The 24,197-nt window shown below is 44.0% G+C and overlaps 1 protein-coding gene across 1 annotated transcript in view; it reads left to right on the plus strand.

The window, feature by feature from the left end:
• slc12a2 (solute carrier family 12 member 2) overlaps positions 1-22,717 on the plus strand; it is a 244,971-nt gene extending 222,254 nt beyond the window's left edge. The window contains 1 exon segment of the mRNA XM_085984420.1: positions 20,036-22,717. Coding sequence (XP_085840546.1) covers positions 20,036-20,171 — 136 coding nt within the window. The 3' untranslated portion in view covers positions 20,172-22,717.
• Positions 22,718-24,197: the final 1,480 nt, after the last annotated feature.

Consider the following 24,197-nt stretch of genomic DNA (forward strand, 5'->3'; position numbering starts at 1 on the left):
TGCAACTACTGAATAGTCATTCAGTGCTCGTAAGCCAACAACTACAGAAAAAGTATAGAATACTGAATTTGCAAGACACTGCTCTCTCTCTGGTATATTTGACACCAAAAATCTTAAGGGGTTCGCAAGGTCAGACCAGAAATCTGACCTTGCGAACCTCTTAAGACTCCCTTACAGACCCCACATTTAAAACCTACATCTTACTGCAACAGTTTTCTATTTTCCTCCCGAGATATCCTGTGAAACTGAGATTGCCTATTTGTGCTAGTTTTGCATTATGAACTGATTTGAAATGGCCCAAATCCATTTCACATAGGGCTATTACAGTTCACACAGAGGAGACTTTCATTCCATCAGTCCAGGTCTCGGTGTGAAGGGCCACTTTGCTAATTGATTTTGTAACCCAGTTCCGGGTATATCACAAGATTTAAATTGGAGTCACTCCTGACAATTGTGAGCTGCACTGCTTTTCACTTCTAATGTTTTACCAATATTAACAATTCTACATTCAATGATATAAAAAATGAAACTGAGTATTTCAACACAAACGCTAACTTTTTCTGATGCTAGTTAAGAGAACTGATCTATACCTGGGCGTGACGGAACAACAGGGTGTCCATTGTAATCTACTCTAAAAGACGCATTCAAGCAAATTTCCCCCTCTTCACCTAAGCATAAGAGCTTGGGCTGACCGGCGTGCTTCTCACGCATTTGGGCACAAGCTACTCACAGTTTCTAGTCCTTTAATTAACAGACCAAAAAATTGTGAGCTTGTGCCCATATGTGCAGTAAATGCTTACAAGCCACCCAGCTCTTGCACCTGGGTGTTGAAGAGGAAAATTTGCCCCTTGCCTCCTGAATGAAGAGGGAGTTATGAAACCGTTTACTCCATTCCATCAGTAGAATAAAGTGTTTCACAGTTCTTATTAAATGCACTTTACATAGCCCATTATAGCTAACAAGACAGAGGAGGCTTTCGTTCCATCAGCTTGAACTGGTACTGGGGGTAATTCTGTTCAAATGTTTAAAAAATATCATCGGCCCTGATATTTACTCGGTTGGGTGGGGGGGTGTGGGGGAAGGAATTATGATTATGGCTGGGCGAACGCTGTGGAGTTTTGACTCCATGGCCTGCGTGGTTTGTTTTTTAAACTGATTCCCTGCCTGGAAGCCAGCCTGGTGGACAGGCTTGGCTGCCTGTTGGACTGGGAACATTCCAGATAAGACTGCAGCGCAGGAGCAGATAAGTTTTGTGGTGTTGGGGTAGAGATCGCGGGGAGTGTGGGTAGAGCATGGCTGGGGAGGTCAGGGGTAACTGGAGAAGAGTTGGCGATCTGGGAAGAGATGGGGGGGGGGGTTGGGGATCACGGGGGGGGCGATCGAAGGCGGATCGGGAAGAGACAGATCTCGGGTAGGTGATTGTGGGGGTTGGTGGTGAGGGCTGTCGGGAGAGGTCGGGGGTTGGGTGTTTACAGGTTACCTTGTTGGGCCTGGAAGAAACACTGTTGTGCCTCCTAGCCCACAAGCAGTGCAGTAAAGGCACATATCTGATGGATCCGGCCCTTCTTGTCTCCTTTTACCTGCCAACATGAGTTTAAAAATAGAATCACTGTTAAAATGAAGGCATGTAGCCTCCTTTTTAAAAGGTTTCAATGTCCGACCTGCCTCCTGAGAGCAGATTGGTCGCTCACCCCTCGTCCTGCCTGTGTTAAAACCAGATGTAAGCGGGTTGGATTCTTGTTTAAGATTTTTAACATCTCACCTGACCCAAACCCACCCGTTTCTGGGGGTTAAAATTACTCCCATAGTCTCTAACACTTCAACCATTCTCTCTTTTATCTGGCTCTCTCCACCCCCACAATTGCATCATGTGAGTTGTCTCCCATTTGGAGAGATATGAAGATACGAATTAGGAGCAGGAGTAGGACACTCGGCCCTTCGAGCCTGCTCCGTTTTAATAAGATCATGGCTGATCTGATTACTCCACATTCCCGCCTACCCCTGATAACCTTTCACCCCCTTGCTTATCAAGAATCTATCTACCTCTGCCTTAAAAATATTGATGAGAATGGAAAGAATGCAGCACTAAACTCAAAGGCTTGTTTCAGTTTAATGTCTCACGAATGAGTTGTGTAGTTTGTGAATATTTAGTTCCTTGACTCCAGATGTAGTGTGTTTTTAAAATGAAAAGTGAACACATGTTTAAACTTAACGTTTACTACTGCCATAAAGTTTCTGAATACAATGGGTTCACCCCAGTCAGAGGAGTAATTGAATCTAATTAGATTAATCAGAACTCCGGGTAAGCACGCAGATATGATTTTTTTTATCTATAAAGGAAAACTGGCTATTAGTGTAAGTGCTGCAAACAGCACTTTGAAACTTCAGAGTGCAAAAGAAATTAAAATTGCAGAGTCTTGACTGGTCATAATTATTGTAAACGAGCTCAAAATAAGACTCAAAAGTATAATGATTTGGTTGCTTTTGAGAGTGTATTTAGGGTCTTTTAGCTGGGAGAAAGTGCTCAGAAGGATGAGAGAAAGCGCACTCGGGCCTAGAAATTGGATATCGGTACAAACCTGCAGATAACACCATGGGCCGGTGTTGACGGCTGCCAAAAATGGTGGCCCTGACAGGACTGATAAATTGGCGCTGGTGGCTAATTAACATTAGCCCAGCATTAAACTTACTGTGCAACGCTGCTCTGGTGGCATTCATCCCAGCAGGAGGCCCCGTCGTAGTGCCAGTGCAGCAGGAACAGCCTTCTCTTAAAGTGAGGCTGTTATTTCCGAAAGCAGTTCGGTCTCTTAAAGGGGAACTGCCTTCTGAAATGAAAAAAGTAAAAATCATGTAAATAGGCAGTTTTCAGCCCTTACAACTTAACTGTCCTCTGGGGGGCGGGGGGAGGATTAACGTTAAAAAGAATTCCCAAATGGGAGTTTTAAGCTCTTAAAACTGAATTGCCTTCCACAGCTTAAAAGTAATGGGAAAAGTGTTTCAGCGCTAACACAAATGGCACAGCAAGCCAGGGAAGGGGCACCCAGGGTCTCGCACGCTAGCTTTGTGCAGGGGGGTCAGCACTGCAAGAGAACTCTTCTAACCACAGGGGCCAGGAGGCCCTCCAGAAAGAACAATGTGGGACCAGATCACCAAGGCTGTCATTGCCGGCAGTGTTCCCTCCTTCCCCCACAATATGGCTCCAGTGCCCAATGGAGCTTCATGTCCTCAGACCAGTGGTCAAGGTCAGTGAATGCATCTTCAAAAGCTGTCTCCTACTAACTGCACCACTAGCCTCACCCACTTCTCCATGCACGGCTCCCCTCCACCCCCCAACCCAGCCCCAATCACTCACCTACCAACAATCTGTACCAATCACGAAGCACAACTCCCATTCCTAGCTTCACCTCACCCCCTTGGAGGAGACGGCGCTGGCCATTCTTGGCAGGGGCATGGCTGAGCCATTGGTCAGTGGCGAGGTTGAAAGGATACAGATGTTCTACATTATCCTCCTCCTCACATGCACCTCTTGCTTTCCCGCCCTCCTCTCACCACAACTCCACCCTTGTGCCTTCCTTATTTCACACACCCAAAAAATACAGCCTGCCCAGACGGTGGTTGACCAAGGAGAGGAGAGTGAAGAAGAAGAAACAGTCACCCGATTTCATACTCCCAGCTCCTCAAGGTCGACCAGCAAGGCCATCTGCAGTGTCCCCCACTGAAAGTCAGCAGCCTTCCACCAGCCATGCTGCAGCCACTGAGGTAGCACTGCGGGACATCAGTAGGATAGGCAAAGGCACACACAAGACGGTCACTAAGAGAATACACCTGGGTGATGAGTTGATTTCTTGACTTCATTGGATGGATAGATGTATAAAGTTGGATTGGAAAGTTTGCTTTGTGGTCCAAAAACTTAAATTCAAACTTTGCTGAAAGATGTGTGTGTCCCTTTTAAGAAGTGCTGACAGCATCTTGTCAGTCTGCTGAACACTCGCTTTTCAGAGCGAGCTTAGGACCTAGCGCCGAACTCAGTGCTCAGATTGAAGTTCACAAAGGTGACATTAAGTCGGCGTGCACGTCAACCTCTCTTCATTTACATCTCCTGGGTCAGCATGCTATTGGCAGCACTAAGTCCCTCGCCAAAATTGCGGTCTTCGAGTCTCACGCCAGAGAAGGGCGTTAGAGTGGCAGCTGCCATTTTTCACCAGGATAGGGCACAAACGGGTGGTGACAAGGTGGGAATTCCTCCCCCAATATATGCTGTAGGAAAGCTTGTATAAGAAAGGGATTTGCATTCTTATAGCACCTTACATGTTTTAATTTCAAAGCACTTGACATGCAATGAATTAATGTAAACAGAGTAAGGAAAGTGCATCAGGATTATATCACCATATACAAAGCTAACCATTATCCAATGATTATACTCTGAACTAGCATCGCCAGTAATGAGGGATCAATGCTTTTTAAGTAGCATGACTATGCTGCCATCTACACAGTGAAGGCAACTGGCTTTTTGCCAGAAAATAGTTTGCTCAGTAAATCGTTGCTACAGTATTTTGACACATTACTAAGCTACACTCACTTTGTGCAATGCATTACATCACTTGCTCTTTGCCAACATAGCAATTCATCTACTCTAAAGGGATTTAATGTAACTACTGCTCTGAAATGAGTTATTTAAATGGAAATTGCCTCTTTTTGAAGAATAATGTGTTTGTTTGGAAGAGCTGGGGGCTCTTTTGGTCATATAACTTGATGTGCCACTGATGCAGAAGGCATTTTGTGTTTATAAATGGCTTCAGGGCTTGGAGAAATTTGGGTGACAACATTCCTTCAAGAATTAGAATCATATAACTCTTTAACCCTGAGGATTTACTAACTTGGGGTAGAGTTTCCACTTTTTGCGCAGTTATATAATTGCACCCAAAAGGCGCTTGAAATTGCGCTGGTTAGGTTATAGTTCAAATTTCCAATAAAATTCATTTGCATAATCACAAACTTGCACTCTTCAATGAACCAGCACAATCGGGCAGCGTAATAGAACAATCCTTTTTTTTTTCCCCCATTAAAAATATTCCTTGATGTATTTAAGAGTGGTAACCTGGTGCAGTTTTATTAATACAGCTGAAAATGGGTCTATCACAAAAACTAAGCATTTTAAATCCATGTTCAATTCTCCATCTGTGGGTAACCTGACTTAAAATCACCTGAAAATGTCTTTTTAAAAAAAGCTACACTGAACCATTTAATAGTTTCATTGGTGTACACTAGTCAGTTTCTTAGTAAATTAGAACTTTTAAAATGTGCCTGCATGTCTTCAAATTGCGCTTTTTTTTTTTTTTAAAAAGAGCCTCCCCTAACCAGTGAAATGGCAGAATCTCACAATTTTGACGGGGTGTGGGGGGGGGGGTCTGGCCAATTTGTGGGCAAGGCCTGATTCGGGCAAATTGAATGTTAAACCAGCAGAAAACACGAATGTAAGTGGTTTTGGATGTAACTCACTTACGTTTACAATTCCCTGATCTTTTGTGCTAGTTTGGTTGATTCTGCCTGGATTATGCTGATATAACTAGCAGAAACGTTTATTTACAAATTTCCATTGAGACTGCAGTTGGAATGGTTACATCAAGTAATTGATTGCTGTCACTGACATTTAAAGTTAATGTCATACAAGTACTAAAGCACTTAAAGAATGCTGATCATTGTTGATACGTTATTGGTCACACTCTGTGCTCGCCACTACTGTTCAGCTCCCTGCATTAGGCCCATCCTACCTCTCACTTGATTCCCATCCCTCTTCTTGCTTGATTCAAGTCGTTCCCATCAGCCATTTGTCTGGTGGGGGTATTTTTTTCATAATCTGCTTGACTGCCTCCCTATCCAATAAGACAGTGTCAAATTCTTTAGCCAGAGATTCAGCCATGCTGCTAGAGATGCACCTTTCAAAATCCACAAGATGAAGAAAATCTGTACCTTCAGAATGTAGCTTGAGTGTCTGACTACAGGGTTTATGGACTGCATGACAAAAAGACAGTCAAGCATATGGAGTGAGATTTTCTCCCAATTTTTATGCTTCCCATTCCCTTTTAAGTCATGTCCAAGCTTGTGACTTTCCCTCTGCGACTCTATCTCTGACCCATCCAGTTACCAGTGTTTGGATTTACTGCTGCTCCCATTACCCCTTGCTCTCCACAGACAAAACAAATACATGTTATTTTAGAAGCTTGGCTCTCCGTTACAGAATAATTAAGTCTCTGTTAGCACTATTTGTACTACAATTGACAGTGTTTGAAGTCTGTGATTGTATAAAGATGTGATTTTAATTAAGAAATAAAACAGTGGCTTGTCACAGTTGTGAACCTAAGGGGAAATGATGATTAATGGTTACAAACAGATTGTAAAATGCCACAGAGGGGAAAAACACCGCATTAAAATAGAGATGGATCAAATAAAGTTGGTCAAATTCAGACAGATGTTTGCGGTATTGGTGTTTAGTCACAAATTAATTCTGGGCAATCTGACGAATGACCAACATCCGCAGTATTTTTGAAGGTGCTTTGCTTAATGGAATGTTTTTGTTTGTACAGTACTTTAAATATATATATATAATTTTCCTAAAAACTCCATTATATAATGCATACTTCAATTTAGACTAGATTGATGTTTTTAAGCGCAGAACAAACAAATAGTCAAAGATGCAGAAAACTATATGCCAACTGTGTTTTGGAAAACTATTTGAAAAGTAATTGTCTGTTTAGCTGTGTTTTTGTTGGGACTTTTATATAAAAAAAAAAAAATTTTTTTAAATCACTTCATACAATCATAGAAATTTACAGCCATTCTGCCCATCTTGTCTGTGCCGGCTGATAAAGAACTATCCAGCCCAATCCCACTTTCCAGCACTTGGTCCGTAGCCTTGTCAGTTACAGTACTTCAAGTGCATATCCAAGTACTTTTTAAATGTGATGAGGGTTTCTGCCTCTACCACCTTTTTCAGGCAGTGAGTTCCAGACCCCAACCACCCTCTGGGTGAGAAAAATTCTCCTCAAATCCCCTCTAAACCTCCAACCAATTACTTTAAATCTATGCCCCCTGTTTATCAACCCCTCTGCTAAGAGAAATAGGTCCTTCCTATCCACTCTATCCAGGACCCTCATAATTTTATACAACTCAATTGGGTTTCCCCTCAGCCTCCTCTGTTCCAAAGAAAACAACCCCAGCCTATCCAATCTTTCCTCATAGCTTAAAGTTCCCCAGCCCAGGCAACATCCTCATAAATCTCCTCCGCACCCTCTAGTGCAACCACATCCTTCCTCTAATGTGGTGACCAAAACTGCACGCAGTATTCTAGTTGCGGCTTAACTAGTGTTTTATACAGTTCAAGCATAACCTCCCTGCTCTTGCCTTTATTAGCCGAGGCATAGAATACAAGTATCCCGTATACTTTCTTAACCACCTTATCTACCTGTCCTGCTACCTTCAGGGATCTGTGGACATGCACTCCAAGGTCCCTCTGATGCTCTGCACTTCTCTGTCCTACCATTTATTGTGTATTCCCTTGCCTTGTTAGCCCTCCCCAAATGCATTACCTCACACTTCTCCAGGTTGAATTCCATTTGCCACTGTTCTGCCCACCAGAGCAGTCCATTGATATCTTCCTGCAGTCTAGTTTTCTTCCTTATCAACCACACGGCCAATATTTGTTTCATCTGCAAACGTCTTAATCATACTTACATTCCAGTCGAAATCATTGATATGTACCACAAAAAGCAAAGGACCCAGTACGGAGGGGATTCTATTGTAAGGGGAATAGATAGGCATTTCTGCGGCTGCAAACGAGACTCCAGGATGGTATGTTGCCTCCCTGGTGCAAGGGTCAAGGATGTCTCGGAGCGGCTGCACAACATTTTGGAAGGGGATGGTGAACAGCCAGTTGTCGTGGTGCATATAGGTACCAATGATATAGGTAAAAAACGGGATCAGGTCCTAAAAGCAGAATATAGGAAGTTAGGTAAATTTAAAAAATAGGACCTCAAAGGTAGTAATCTCAGGATTGCTACCAGTGCCACGTGCTAGTCAGAGTAGAAATAGAAGGATATTTCAGATGAATACATGGCTAGAGGAATGGTGCGAGGGGGAGGGATTCAAATTCCTGGGACATTGGAACCGGTTCTGGGGGAGGTGGGACCAGTTCAAACTGGACGGTTTGCACATGGGCAGGGCCGGGACCGATGTCCTAGGGGGGAGTGTTTGCTAGTGCTCTGGGGGAGGGTTTAAACTAAAATGGCAGGGGGTTGGGAACCTGAGCAGGGGGACAGAGGAAAAGGAAACGAGGATAAAAGCAAAAGATAGGAAGGAGAAAAACAAAAGTGGCAGTCAGAGAAATCAACGGTTTAAATCAAACATGGTCACAGTAAATAATAATTCTAATAGGTCTAAGAGCGTTAAAAAAAAAAAAAAAAAAACAAGCCTGAAGGCTTTGTGTCTTAATGCGAGGAGCATTCGTAATAAGGTGGATGAATTAGCTGTGCAAATAGAGATAAACGAATATGATTTGATTGGGATTACGGAAACATGGCTCCAGGGTGGCCAAGGCTGGGAACTCAACATCCAGGGGTATTCAATATTCAGGAAAGATAGGCAAAAAGGAAAGGGAGGTGGGGTAGCATTGCTGGTTAAAGAAGGGATTAACACAATTGTAAGGAAGGATATTAGCTCTGATGATGTGGAATCTGTATGGGTAGAACTGAGAAATACCATGGGGCAGAAAACGTTAGTGGGTGTGGTATATAGACCTCCAAACAGTAATGCAGAGGTTGGGGATGGCATTAAAAGGGAAATTAGAGAAGCGTGCAATAAGGGTACAGCAGTCATCATGGGTGACTTTAATCTACATATAGATTGGGCTAACCAAATTAGTAACAATACTGTGGAGGAGGAATTCCTGGAGTGTTTACGAGATGGTTTCCTGGACCAATATGTCGAGGAACCAACCAGAGATCAGGCCATCTTAGACTGGGTATTATGTAACGAGAAAGGATTAATTAGCAATCGTGTTGTACAAGGGCCCTTGGGTCGGAGCGATCATAATATGATAGAATTCTTCATTTAAGATGGAGAATGAAGTAGTTGACTCAGAGACTAGGGTCCTGAATTTAAATAAAGGAAACTACGATGGTCTGAGGCGCGAGTTGAGTAGGATTGATTGAGGAATGTCACTCAAAGGGTTGACGGTGGATAGGCAATGGCAAACATTCAAAGACCGCATGGATGAACTACAGAATCTGTTCATCCCAGTTTTGGCATAAAAATAAAACAAAAAAGGTGACTCAACCGTGGCTAACAAGGGAAATTATGGATAGGATATGATCCAAGGAGAGCACATATAAATTGGCCAGAAAAAGCAGTAAACCTGAGGATTGGGAGCAGTTTAGGATTCAACAAAGGAGGACAAAGGGATTAATTAAGAAGGGGAAAATAGAATATGAGAGTAAGCTTGCAGGGAACATAAAAACTGACTCAAAGCTTTTATAGATATGTGAAGAGAAAAAGATTGGTGAAGTCGAGCGTAGGTCCCTTGCAGTCAGAATCAGGGGAATTTTTAATGGGGAACAAAGAAATGGCAGAGCAATTAAATACATATTTTGGTTCTGTCTTCACAAAGGAGGACACAAATAACCTCCCAGAGATGTTGGGGAACAGAGGGTCTAATGAGAGGGAGGAACTGAAAGAAATCAGTATTTGTAGGGAAATGGTGTTCGGGAAATTGATGGGATTGAAGGCCGATAAATCCCCAGGGCCTGATAATCTACATCCTAGGGTACTTAAGGAAGTGGCCCTAGAAATAGTAGATGCATTGCTGATCATCTTCCAACATTCGATGGAATCTGGAACAGTACCCATGGATTGGAGGGTAGCTAATGTTACCCCACTATTCAAAAAAGGTGGTAGAGAGAAAACGGGGAATTACAGACCGGCAAGCCTGACATCGGTAGTGGGGAAAATGCTAGAGTCCATTATAAAAGATGTAATAGCAGAGCACTTGGAAAACAGCGACAGGATCGGATAAAGTCAACATGGATTTACAAAAGGTAAATCGTGCTTGACTAATCTACTGGAATTTTTTGAGGATGTAACTGGTAAAATAGATAAGGGAGAACCAGTGGTTGTGGTGTATTTGGACTTTCAGAAGGCTTTCGATAAGGTCCCGCATAAGAGATTAGGGTGTAAAGTTAAGGCACATGGGATTGGGGGCAAGGTATTGACTTGGATAGAGAACTGGTTGGCAGACAGAAAGCGAAGAGTTGGAATAAACTGGCCTTTTTCCAAGTGGCAGGCAGTGACTAGTGAGGTACCGTAGGGATCGGTCCTTGGACCCCAGCTATTCACAATATATATTAATGATCTAGACAAGGGAACTAGATGTAATATCTCCAAATATGCAGACGACACAAAGCTGGGTGGGCGTGTGTGCTGTGAGGAGGATGCCGAGAAACACCAGGATGATTTAGACAGGTTGGGTGATTGGGCAGAAACATGGCAGATGCAATATAATGTGGATAAATGTGAGGTTATCCACTTTGGTGTCAAAAACAGGAAGGCAGATTATTATCTGAATGGCAATAGATTGGGAGAAGGGGAAGTGCAACGAGACCTGGGTGTCCCTGTGCACCAGTCGCTGAAGGTAAGCATGCAGGTGCAGCAGGCAGTTAAGAAGGCAAATGGTGTATTGGCCTTCGTAGCGAGAGGGTTTGAGTACAGGAACAAGGATATCTTGCTGCAGTTGTACAGAGCCTTGGTGAGACCACATCTTGAGTATTGTGTGCAGTTTTGGTCGCCTTATCTGAGGAAGGATGTTCTTGCCATGGAAGGAGTTCAGCGAAGATTCACCAGGCTGATACCTGGGATGGCAGGAATGACATATGAGGAGAGATTGGGTCGATTGGGCTCATACTCGCTGGAGTTTAGAAGAATGAGAGGGGATCTCATTGAAACTTATAAAATTCTGACAGGACTGGACAGACTAGATGCAGGAAGGATGTTCCCGATGGTCGGGGAGTCCAGAACCAGGGGTCACAGTCTAAGGATAAGGGGTAAGCCATTTAGGACAGAAATGAGGAATTTCTTCACCCAAAGAGTGGTGAACCTGTGGAATTCTCTACCACAGAAGGCAGTAGAGGCCAATTCATTAAATATATTCAAGAAGGAGTTGGATATATTTCTTAAGGCTAAAGGGATCAAGCGGTATGGGGAGAAAGCAGGAACCGGGTACTGAATTTGGATGATCAGCCATGATCGCATTGAATGGCGGAGCAGGCTCGAGGGGTCGAATGGCCTACTCCTGCTCCTATCTTCTACGCCTCTGTTTCTATGAGCCCTGCGGAACCCTACTGGAAACGGCCTTCCAGCCACAAAAACGCTCTTCGACCATTGCCCTTTGTTTCCTGCCCCTGAGCCAATTTTGGATCCAACTTGCCACTTTGCCCTGGATCCCATGAGCTTTTACTTCCCTTATCAGTCTGCTATGCGGGACCTTATCAAAAGCCTTGCGAAAATCCATACAGACTACACCTAATGCACTACCCTCATTGGACCCTCCTTGTTACTTCCTCAAAAAATTCAATCAAGTTAGTCAGACACGACCTTCCCTTAACAAATCCATGCTGACTGTCCCTGATTAATCCATGTCTTTCTGAATGAAGATTTATCCTGTCCCTCAGAATTTTTTCCAGTAATTTTCCCACCACCGAGGTTAGGCAGACTGGCCTGTAATTACTTGGTCTATCCCTTTCTCCCTTTTTAAACAACGGTACCATGTTAGCAGTCCTCCGGCACTGCACTTGCAGCCAGCGACGATTGGAAAATGATGGTCAGAGCCTCTGCTATTTTCTCTGTTACTTCTGTTAATAGTCTGGGATACATTTCATCCAGACCTGGGGATTTATCCACTTTCAGAGATGCTAAACCCCTTAATACCTCCTCTTTCACTGTTTATTTCATCTAATATTTCACACTCCTCTCCTCCTCCCTGATTGCAATTTCTGCATTGTCCGTCTCTTTTGTGAAAACAGACATAAAGGGCTTGATTTTTGCCAGGCCCGAGGAGGGAGTGGAGGCGTGTGTGGGGTGTTAAAATTGCAAAAAGTGGCGGGCAGGCCAGATCCCGCCTCCAAGCAATTTCCCCAAATGCGTGGTTTCTGATCCCGTCTCCGTCCCGCCTCCAAGAGGCAGGAAAGGCCCTTAACAACCACTGAATTGCCTCTATAATCCCATTTTGAGAGGCCTTTCTGATTTTAACGCTTCCCACGTGATGCATGCCTCCTCTGAAACATGACGGTGAAACCTGGCGGGAGCACAATTGGATTGCTCACTATCCGCTGCAGCTCCACCATTAAATAGGAGATTTGATCAGTCATCATTTGCAGGTGGCAGGACTTTGTTGTCTCCGGTCTGGGGGAACTTTTAGCAGGCATAACCATAGCTGTGGAAGTTTGGAGCCTGACACCCATCTCCACTGTGACCTCCTGGGAAATCCCTCTCGCCACCTTGACTGAGCACTTCCTCAACTGAGGCATATACCAGAAGCATGGGAACCATTTATTTCCTTTCCTCCTGGACATCAGATTTGGACGAAGACCAGCTGCGGCAGCAGCAGGAACCATGAACAACAGCAGGAGCGCCAAGCTGCTACTCAACCACCTGAAGCTGCACAGGCCAGAAGGCGCCAGCGCATGGAAGCCTGTCGGCGCAGGAGATATCCCCAAAACAGGGTCTACAGACAGGATCAGCTACCTCAACATGACTGAGCCACAGTGCCAAAGGCGGCTCTGACTTTCGCGAGAGGTATCTGCACAATGGTGCAGCAAGACCTGGAGCTCAGAGGAGCAGGTGGACACCCCTTACCAGTGGCCGTTAAAGTCACCACCGCACTCAACTTTTTTACCTCAGGCTTATTCCAGGGATCAGCAGCAGACATCAGCGGCATCTCCCAGGCGGCCGCACACACTTGCATCACGCAGGTAACCGATGCCCTCTTTGCCATCGCGCACAATCACATCCATTTCTCCAAGGATCAAGCAAGTGTCACGGCGCGTGCGGTTGGATTAGCTAATCTGGCAGGCTTTCCAAGGGTGCAGGGCGTCGTTGACTGCACACACTTGGCCCTTAAGGCACCCCATCGCAATCCAGGTATTTTTGTCAACCGCAAGGGCTTCCACTCCCTCAACGTGCAGCTGGTGTATGACCACAAGAAGGAAATTTTGCATGTTTGTGCCAAGTACCCTGGCAGTTGCCATGACTCCTTCATACTGCACCAGTCTAGTGTGCCTCCGCTCTTCAGTCCACCAGACCAACTTAACAGATGGCTACTTGGAGACAAGGGCTATCCCCTGAAGATGTGGCTAATGACGCAGTTGAGGAGCCCATCCGAAGAAGCTGAGGAGAGCTACAACTACAGCCACATTTCCACCAGAGCCATAATCGAGCAAACCATCAGCATGCTGAAGATGCGCTTCAGGGACAGTCGGCGTGGATTTGTTAAGGGAAGGTTGTGTCTGACTAACTTGATTGAATTTTTTGAGGAAGTAACAAGGAGGGCCCAATGAGGGTAGTGCATTTGATGTAGTCTCTATGGATTTTAGCAAGGCTTTTGATCAGGTGGAGCCCTGCAGTACTCAGCAGCCAGGGTCTCCAGAATCGTTGTGGTTTGCTGTGCACTTCACAACATGGCACAGCGTCGTGGCTTGCAGATTCCTGAGGACCAAGTGGCTCCTCGCATATCCTCCTCGGATGAGGAGGAGAGCGAAAACTAACATCTTGCAGAGGCCCATCAACCAGCGGCAGCAGTATGCGAGAACATTGCTGCCCGGGATGCAAGGAATGCACTCATCTTGGCCAGATTTGCTTAGCCTAGCCAATCAAGCACTTTTGCTTCGCAGCTTCTTAACAGGGCATCGACAATGGCCAAGAACCAGCGGATTCCTGGCACTCTGACCACCATACTGACAATTGCAAATAATTCCAAGGCCTCAATGTGGAAGTCCCATTAGCGAAATGACACACGCCACAACTGCAACAGTTGCCATCAGAATTTTTATTTACAATAACCAACTGATGGCTTTTCAACATTAAACATCACATTTCACCCAAGTGACTACCCTTGTGACTTTGTGCGGTATCTTTATCTTACGCGTGCTCCTACGTGGTGGTTCCCCCTTGGCATCAGCAGATGTGGAGGCCCCTTGCTCACTTTCTTGCTCGTGACTCGACACCTTTGGCGGGCATCCTCTGGGGTTGCGAACCTGTGAGGGCTCGGCAACGGTCTGCTGCTCCTGCGACTGTGCAGGGGTTGCGACGCCGATCTCAGTTGGGTGGGGACTCTGGTGGGGTTCTGACTGAGGACTTGGCAGTGGCATGGAAGTGTGAGCGCTTGGAGAGGAGCCCCCACTTCCTTGTTCTCTGCCACCAACAACTCTCTCATGAGTCCGGTCCACCTCAGCGCTTGCAAGTGGCTTGAGAGCACCTTGCTGCACATCAGGGTGGCCATGGGGACCTGTATCTGCACTGGCAGTCCTACTCAGAAGGACTTCCATGAAGGTCTGGTTTCTCTGTTCAGTAACTGACCATCGCTCCTCCAGAGATGTCAGTCTATTCTGAACACTCACCATGTTTTCTACACTCTGGCGACTTAGCTCCTCCATGGTCGTAGCCATACTCTGGTCTACTGTAGCCATCCTTTCCACGGAGGTAGCCATTCTTTCTGCGTTCATGCGCCAATGACTTCAAAAAGGCTCTGCTCATGTTCGCGATAGACTCCTCCATTCGCTCCACACTCGCAACAACCCTGGAGATAAAACCTGCCAGAGACACCTGTTCCTGGAGTTCCAGCACCGCTATTCTTCTGGATGGACCCAGAGGCAGAGGATCGACATGCAGCTGAGCCGAGCTGGGGGAGTCGTGCTCCCTCTGACTAGGACTCTCCACTGCTGTCCCTGTCACTACAATCTGCTGATGCTCACTTGTGAGCTGTGATACACCAGGTGACAGCACTACTCTATCTCGCAATGGTCCCACCGAGGTGTGAGTGTCTGCGCTGGTGCTAGGTTGGCTGAATTCTGCTGACGCTGCGCCCTCAGAGGTTGCAGCTTCCTCTGAGGAGTCTGGAGGCTCAGGCTGTTCCTCCTGGATAGTGGGGACGGGTGCTTGCGATGCTCCTGTGGGGGAGTAAAGGAAAGAGTCAGAGATGTGAGGCCAAGGTTACATGCACATTGCATATTGCAGATGATCATAAGTCCATCTGTTAGAGCTTCAGAATCATTATCCGCGACTCATGCAATGTCAACGAGAGAGATGAAAAACTATTCTGTCACCAGCTTTCTCTGATGCACCCGTCTGTCCGTCCCCCACTTGCGCATCATCCTCGAGTCCCTCTATCTCCAGGACTGCCTCCTCCCTCCTAAGGGGCGAGGTGGGCTACTGAGGGTGGCCCTCCTCCTGTCCTCGCTCTTTCCCTCTTATTGTGAGCTCTCTTTTTCTGCAATGAGGGAGACAAGTGGAGTTTGAGTGAGAATGAAGGAGTGAGTGCAGAGAATCCATAGCATAGATGCTTAGAAGGAGACAAAGATGGATTGAGGTGGCAAGACCAAGGGCCCTCCCTGTGTTTTGTAAGTTGTTTTCAGAGCATCACAGTGATGGAGTGTGAGGGCTGCATAGTCAAATAGTTAGGTGAATGTGACCATAGAGGTGAATGTGACCATAGAGAGGGAATGAGTAAAGGTGCAGGGATGTCAGTGTCAAGTGGGATGTGGAGGAAGAGGTTGCTGAAGCTGAATGCTGGTGAGAGGCAATGGTGATCAGATTGAGGGTGATGGGAAAGTCATACTCACTTTCCAGTGCACAGAAGGTCATGAAACCTCTTCCTGCACTGAAGCCAGGTTCTGCGGATCAGCGACAACGAGTTGACCTCCTGGGCCACCTGGATCCACACAGCCTTCGCCTGCTGGGGAGGCTTCTTCCTCCCTGAAGAAGGGAAGAGCACCTCCTTATTAGCTCTTGCTCCTTCCACCAAAGCTTGTAGGGCGATGTCCTCAAATCTGGGAGCAGACTTAGGTCTCCCGCTACTCATTCTGCCTCCAGATCCCTCTCACTGCAAAGGCCAAAAGGTTGGCAGTCTGCAGAATAAGCAAGGCTTCTTGCAGACCTTAAATGCAGCAGCAATGATGATGTCATCGGAGGCAAGTTTCAGACTGAAAAAACTAATTGGGCCATGGGTTCCCACACGCTGGAACTCAATTGCCCAATTAGGTGAAAATCACATCATTCTCCCACATCGATTTGGAATTGGGTGGATGACACGAAAAGCAGATGACACGACCCCCAGCCCATCCCAATGACAATCGAGCCCAAAGTACTCATTAAGAACCATACCCATGTCTTCTGCCTCCACACACACATTACCTTTATGGTCTCTAATAGGCCTTACTCTTACTTTAGTTATCCTCTTGCTCTTAATGTATTTATAAAACATCTTTGGGTTTTCCTTGATTTTACTTGTCAATATTTTTTCATGCCCTCTCTTTGCTTTCCTAATTTCCTTTTTTAATTTCCCCCCTGCACTTTCTATACTCCTCTCAGCTTTCTGCAGTATTGAGCCCTCAGTATCTGTCATAAGCTTCCCTTTTTTTCCCTTTATCCTTCCCTGTATGCCCCTTGACATCTAGGGAGCTCTAGATTTGTTAGTTCCACCCTTTTTCTTTAAGGGAACATACTTGCTCTGAACCCTCACTATCTCCTCCTTGAATGCCTCCCACTGCTCTGACACTGATTTACCTTCAAGTTTCTGTCTCCAGTCCACTTTGGCTAAATCACATTGTGGCTGAGCAAAATTAGCTTTTCCCCAATTTAGAACTTTTATTCCTGGTCTACCTGTGTCCTTTTCCATAACTATGCTAACTCTAATTGAATTATGATCACTACCACCAATATGCTCTCCCACTGATATCCTTTCCACCTGCCCAGCTTCATTCCCTAAAACTAGGTCCAGAACCGTCCTCTCTTGTTGGGCTTGCTACGTACTGGCTAAAAAAGTTCCCCTGAATGCATTTTAACAATTCTGCTCCCTCTATACCTTTCATGCTAATATTATCTTAGTTAATATTAGGGAAGTTGCAATCCCCTACTATTACTGCCCTATTTTTGCACGTCCCAGAAATTTGCCTACATATTTGCTCTTCTATCTCCCTCTGACTGTATGGGGGTCTACATTACACACCCAGCAGTATGATCGCCCCTTTTTTTGCTTTTCAGTTCAACCATATGGCCTTGTTGGATGATCCTTCTAAGATATCATCCCTCCTCACAGCTGTAATTGTTTCTTTAATCAATATTGCGACCCCTCTCTCTCTCTCTCTCTCTCTCTCTCTCTCTCTCTCGTCTGAAAACCCTGTAACCAGGAATGTTGAGCTGCCATTCCTGCCCTTTCAGCCATGTCTCAGTAATAGCTGTAATATCATACTCCCATGTATCTATCTGTGCCCTCAGCTCATCTGCTTTATTCCCCAGACTCCTTGCATTGAAGTATATACTGTTTAGCACTGCCAAACTCCTTTTGTTGTCTATTTTCTAGCCTTTGTTTCCTCTGCCTTCCAAACTTGCTTACTAATTTTCTGCCTTCCATTTCCAGCTTTGCTTCTGTCCCTTCTGAATCTACTCTCAGGTTCCCATCTCCCTGCCAAGCTAGTTTTAAACCCTCCCCAGCAGCACTAGCAAACTCCCCCATGAGGATATTGGTCCCAGCCCTGTTGAGGTGCAACCTGTCTGGCTTGTACAGGTCTCGCCTCCCCCAGAAACGGTCCCAATGCCTCATGAATCTAAAGCCCTCCCTCCTGCACCATCTCTCCAGCCACGCATTCATCTGCTCTATCCTCCTATTTTTGTACTCACTAGCACATGGCACTGGGAGTAATCCGGAGATTACTACCTTTTGAGGTCCTGCTTTTTAATCTCTTTCCTAGCTCTGCCTGCAGGACCTCGTCGCTCTTTCTACCTATGTCGTTGGTACTGATACAGACCATGACCTCTGGCTGTTCACTCTCCCTCCTTAGAATGTCCTGCAGCCGCTCAGTGACATCCTTGACCCTGGCACCAGGGAGGCAACATACCATCCTGGAGTCACATCTGTGGCTGCAGAAATGCCTGTCTGCTCCCCTAACTATCGAATACCCTATAACTATTGCTCTTCCACTCTTTTTTTTTTCATCCCCCCCCCCCCCCCGTGCAGCTGAGCCACCCATGGTGCTGTGGACTTGGCTCTGGCTGAACCCCGCAGAGGAACGATCGCCCCCACCAGTATTCAGAGCTGAAAACTGGTTAGCGAGCGAGATGAACTCAAGGGATTCCTGCCCTACCTGCCTGGTGGTCCTCTTCTGTCTGGCAGTCACCCATACCCCCTCTGCCTGCACACTGTTAAGCTGCGGGGTGACCACCTCCTGAAACGTGCTATCCATGAAATTCTCAGCCTCGCGGATGCACTGCAGTGACTCCAGCTGCCACTCAAGCTCCAAAACCTCGAGCTGCTGTAGCTGGTGACACTTCCCGCACACGTGGTCGTCCAGGACTTCCCACATGGCACAGGATGTGCATTCCACGGGGCTGAGCTTCCCTGCCATGCCTTTACTTTGTAGATTATTAACTAGAAACACTTACCAGCTACTCACCAATCAGCTCCTTCCCTTGTGCCGATGTCACTTTTTAATTCTGACATCACGCTTTCAAATTCTGCCTTTGTTGAGTGGCTCCGCTGCCTCCGCTCTCGGGCCTTCCTCTATCGGGCTGTTTATTTGCTCTGCCTCTGCGCTCGCTCCCACTCAAGTCCGCTGCCTCCGCTCTCTGATCGAGTCAAATTCCATATGCTCCACATTTTTTATTTTCCTAGCAGTGTGCTCTGAAGAAAACAACTTGGCAGTTAGACAGAGCTGGCTCCAACGTGCAATAACTCCTTTCCTTTTATGCTTTTGTCATTTTAAAGTAGCTTTGAATGTGTGAAGTACAAGTTTGAGATTTTTTCTTCCATAACTATAGATGGTTGTGCTTCCTTACAAAAGTTGCTAGTGACATTTAGGCTGTAGTTATATTATGCTGCCGATCGTAGGCTGATAGTTGCATGGAATTGTTGGGAATACTGGAGTTATACTGTGAACCTGCTGTGCTTCAGTCTGCTTTCCTCCCATCATGGAAAGCTCCAGTTATGCAAATACACAGAGCTCTGCCCCCCCCCAAAAGCAGTAGGTACAGGTAAGAACGTACACACCCTGAAAGCGTCAAAAATAGCTGTTTAAGTTTGTACAGTACCCATGAGAGTCAAAGTCCTCTCAGCATTTTTTAACTCCATGACGCCGCATTGAAGTTATTCCAGGCGTTGCCAACTCCAAGCAGTGCTAGAGTCCAATCAAGGCCTGACTCCAGTTATGTGATCACTCTATGCATTGCTGCGAAGAAGAAACCAATTTGTATATTGGTTGGAGGAGCTGTGCATTTAGCAATACGTTTTCATGTTCTGTTTTCCCCTTCTGGCTGTGCCCTCTATTCTCTGACCTGGTAGCCATTATGTTGGATTCCCAACAAGGAGACCAGTTGGAATTCTGGTCCTAGTGGTATTTATAATACTGCTTCATGAATAGCTGAGTTGCACGGCCCTTTCTCTTCTGATTACTATCATGCAGACACTGCCATGTCTGAATGCTCTGAAAGGATCTATGAATAAACAAGTGACAACATTTTGGAAATCACTGTTGGAATTTTTGTAAAGATCTTTCTTGCATCTGCCTTCAGGTGAACCTGAAAGATTTGCCAGGCAGTAATAAAGTAGTTGCATATATAGATCATAAAATCCATGGGCCATTTATTGTAACTATGCTGCAGTCTAATTGACATCTAATCAGCATTTAACTGTAATCAACAAATTCTTCCAGCATACTAGAATAATTTTCCACAGTCAATTTGTTATGGACTATACCAATACTAACTCTTTGTTCTGTTGCAGGAGTCTGCCAGTGGCACGGAAAGGCGCTGTATCCAGTGCGCTGTATATGGCCTGGATTGAAATACTCTCGAAGGATTTGCCACCCATCTTACTCGTGCGAGGCAACCACCAGAGTGTTCTTACTTTCTACTCCTAAATGCTTAGCACAGGGCATCGCCCTGATAACTCCACTGCAGCAGCTGGAAGTAGGAAATAATGAGGAGTCCTAGGCTTTGGTGTGTTTCACATATCCAATTGATCAAAAAAATAAGCACACAAAGGAAGAAATGCTTGTGTTTCAAGGATCACAAGAACTATTTGATTTTTACCCTGATGGTCTGTTGATTTGCCTGAGTTTGATTTGAATGTAAGCATATTTTTCTGACTGTATACAGAACGGTTTCTTTCTGCTACCGGAACAGCAGCAATAATGTTTTTTTTTCTTTTGAAATAATTTAATTAAATTGCATTGATATGAAAAGCCTTTACAGCCTTACTGAGGTGCCTTCCAAAAAAAATTGCTTACCAAATTCTACTGATTCCCTATTTTATGTATAACGAATGATTGTTGTTGAATAAAGTGGTTTGATATAAACTGTAGTTAGTGCTTTAAACTGAACACGAGTTCTCAAAGAGGGTGTATCTTCCACCTTCTGTCACAAAAAAGCTGCTTTCACTATTTTGGTCTTCCACAGGGCTATTATTATTTGAAAACGTGTTCTAAGTTTAGCACTCGGAGCTCTGATATTTAAATAGCCCAGTTCCTTGGGTAATTTTTTGTTGCCCTTTAGTTTCCCCATTTCTGTGAAATGCACTGTGGGAGTAATTTGGGGGTAATTTTCTAAAATTGATACTGTACGCAGTAATGTGGTTGTTCAACAGGACAGGAGGTTTAAGCTTTCGGATTGAATATAGACAGGCATCAACCAGGTTTGTGATGAGTATCTTGTCAAGGCTATCATGCACACCCCAGTCCTCCCTCAGCCCACATTCAAGAATATCTGGGAATTTAACTTGCTTACATACACCCTGTGCAAATGTTTCTTACATGTTGTAACATAGCATTCAGGCTTAAGCAAGATCATAGTTATGCTTGTCATATATTTTAACTGCAGGGTAATACTTTGAAAAGGGAATATTAAGAAAAAATGTTACCGCTTTTTAGATTTTAAACTGGCTTTTTTTTCTATGCCTGTGGAAATGTAAAACTGAGCTAAAATCTTGAAAATACACCTGCTCATCCCTACCTTATGTGCCACAGGAGGTAAAGGGGCACCTTCTTCATGGAAATATTAGTCACATGTAATGTGAATTGTGCTGAAATGCACTGTTGCATCATTTGCTTGTAATATCTTAATAAAAAAAATAACCCACAGCTATCCTGGTTTCCTATCCACAAACTTAAAAAAAAAAAAAAATTAAATAAATAAAAAAAGTTTGCCAAATACTTTTTCATGAAGGCATTGTCGCTTTAAATGGTGGACACTAGCCCAGACTTGGCTTTCACCCTTGACTGTCTTCATCACAGCTTTGCTCATTAGTATTCTAGCACCAAGTGGGTATGTAATAAGCTATATTCCTTTCCATTTGCAAATAAATGCATGGCATTTGAAATCATTAAAATAGTGTCTCTTAATTTGTATGACTTAATTTGTAAATATGAACATAAAAGTGAAGAGTAATTTCTTAATGTTTCTCTTTACAATTATTAGGAATGTTCTCATTTGAAAGGCTGCTGTGCTTCCTCCTTCATATGAATGATTTTTTTAAAAATCTATATAAACTGATATTGAACACCGTGTCATTTAATAAGTACATAGAGTTCTGTTAGAGAACAAAGTTTTGATCTTCTGTGAACCAATGTACTGCTTGGCTCAGCCAGCTAAATATTGAATTCTTTTTTTTTAAATATGAATACCAAATGAACTTTGTGTATATATGCATAAAAGATGAAATGTAGAAAGAGTAGCTTACAAATTGCAGGGTGCATTCTTGTGGTCTCTTATGTATCCGACACTGCCACTGTTCAACAATTCATGCTAACTCCGAGAGGAAACAAAAATCACTTCTGTGTAAAAGGAGTAGCTGTACTAGTGTTGTTCATTCCACGCTGTAGGCAACAATTACCCATGTTCAGAAATGGTCTCATTGCTTTTGTAAAGTGTTTTGTAGCCAAAGCTAAAACTTACTGTAGTTCATTATTGACAACTAACCTGTTCACAAAACACACACCAGTAATCTTCACAAATGTGAAATTGCACCATACACTGAATACTTATGTATTTAACCTTTTATTGTGAAGGAAATTAGTAAGTGGGTGACTAGGAGAAATGGCCGATTTTGATTTATTTTTCTGTTAATTTATTCATCTAATGATTTTGTGTAAATCAACACAATTCTTTTCCTTTTTACATTCAATTTGGTCATTTTTAAGGGGTTCTTTTTAAAACTTGATGCTGTAGTTCTGTAAATTTCTATCTTTTTTTTAAATACGTCTACAGAATTGTTTTACAAAGCTGTGTTTGGAAATGAGTTCATGACTGTATTTTTTCCAGAGGGTAATCTACCCAAAGAGGCTGACTGAAACATTTTTGATAAACTGTACTATAATTCACTGAAATGCTTTTCTAATTATTTTAACATTAAGAGTATTAAAGATGATACTTTGTATATCATTATTGCAATAAAGAAAAAGTTACATTATTGTGTGGCATAATTATTTCTCTAACAGCTCATTATGCCTTGGTTGGTTTATCTCTAGTAATTGGGTTATAATACAAATACCAAGTTAGATATTTGGACATCAAAACACTTTGACAAGCTAAAATCTGTTTATTATTGTTTCAGTGCCATTTCAAATAAATTCCTTTTTCTTTTACTGAGGCAACATTGGATAAATCCTCCCCAATCGGCCCTTCCAAAATGCACACTTCTTTCGATCTAGCTCTCATCGTAACCTACAAATGCAAATAAGCTGAGCCTTGGTTACCTCTGGGGAGGGGGTGTTCATTGCAATACACAGATGTGTATCGCATTTATAAGCTTGCATGATCTTCTCTGTCACATGTATCCTCTCCCTCTTTGTTATGCATAAACAGCGTCTGTTTAAATGGAAAATGGTGTCCCTGAGGTCAGCCATAATGCCATGTGACTGTTTTGAAGATGCCTTGTGACTTTCACATCTGTGAACTATAAGAAGAGTTGCAATGCAAACAGTCTCAACAGCAGGTCCTCCAGCTACGTAGAATTTTTTTTAATGTTTAAACTGAACAGTAGCTTACAGCACATTGAACGGAGCTCAGCTGTTTATACTGCTGCCACAGAATTAGCCGCACTGATGTTGAAGAACTACTTGAATTTTATATAGTGCCTTTTAGGACATCCCAAAGTGCTTCAGTCAATGACTTACTTTTGAAATGTAGTCTCAGTAGTTTTGTAGGCAAATGAATTGGGCAGTTTTCTCTCAGCAGGACCCCACAAACAGATTACTAGTTAACCTGTTGTTTGGTGTTGGTATTTTTGTCGATTGAGTCTTCAGCTATCAAGTTTCAAAGTGTTCTGATCCCAATTTTTATACTTTACATCTAACTGCTGGAAAATTCAGTAAAACAGATTTCCTGTTTTACTCATTTTAATGTTTATTGATCTATTTGATACTTGTAAACATTTTTAATGGCAGTTCTCCTGTGGCATTGCTCATGGGTAGTGTAGGGTCTAGTGCATGGTTCAGGGCCTGAAAATTCCTGTGGAAATTAAGCCCAAATACTGGCGTAATGCAGATATTCATCGCAAAAGATCAAGACAATCCAGGCGTAAATGATTACATCTGTTCTTGCACTATGCCTGAATTTCCATGATCTTTTACATCCATCTATCAATCCTACTCCTGTTGCTATGCTCTGTAAATTGATGTTGACAAAATAGGTGTAATTTAGGGTGTAACTTCCCAATTGCACTCCGACTGGAAATTCCACCACCTGATGTTCAGCTGTTAATCTGACCTATCCCTTTAACTCCATTACTTCATTTGGAAGCCCAGGCATTTATGTTTGCTTGTAATTTACTAAAGTGAATTAGAGGACAAGAAATTGCTTGTAAATATCAAACTCCACAGCAAAAGAGCACAGGATAAAATGCCTGGCCTTTTTTTTGGTAAAGACTGGCATTTGGAATAAAAGTGACA

This window comes from Somniosus microcephalus, chromosome 1 (genome assembly GCF_052327205.1).
Source record: "Somniosus microcephalus isolate GS21.2 chromosome 1, FLI_Smic_1.0, whole genome shotgun sequence".
NCBI classification, from domain to species: Eukaryota; Metazoa; Chordata; class Chondrichthyes; order Squaliformes; family Somniosidae; genus Somniosus; species Somniosus microcephalus.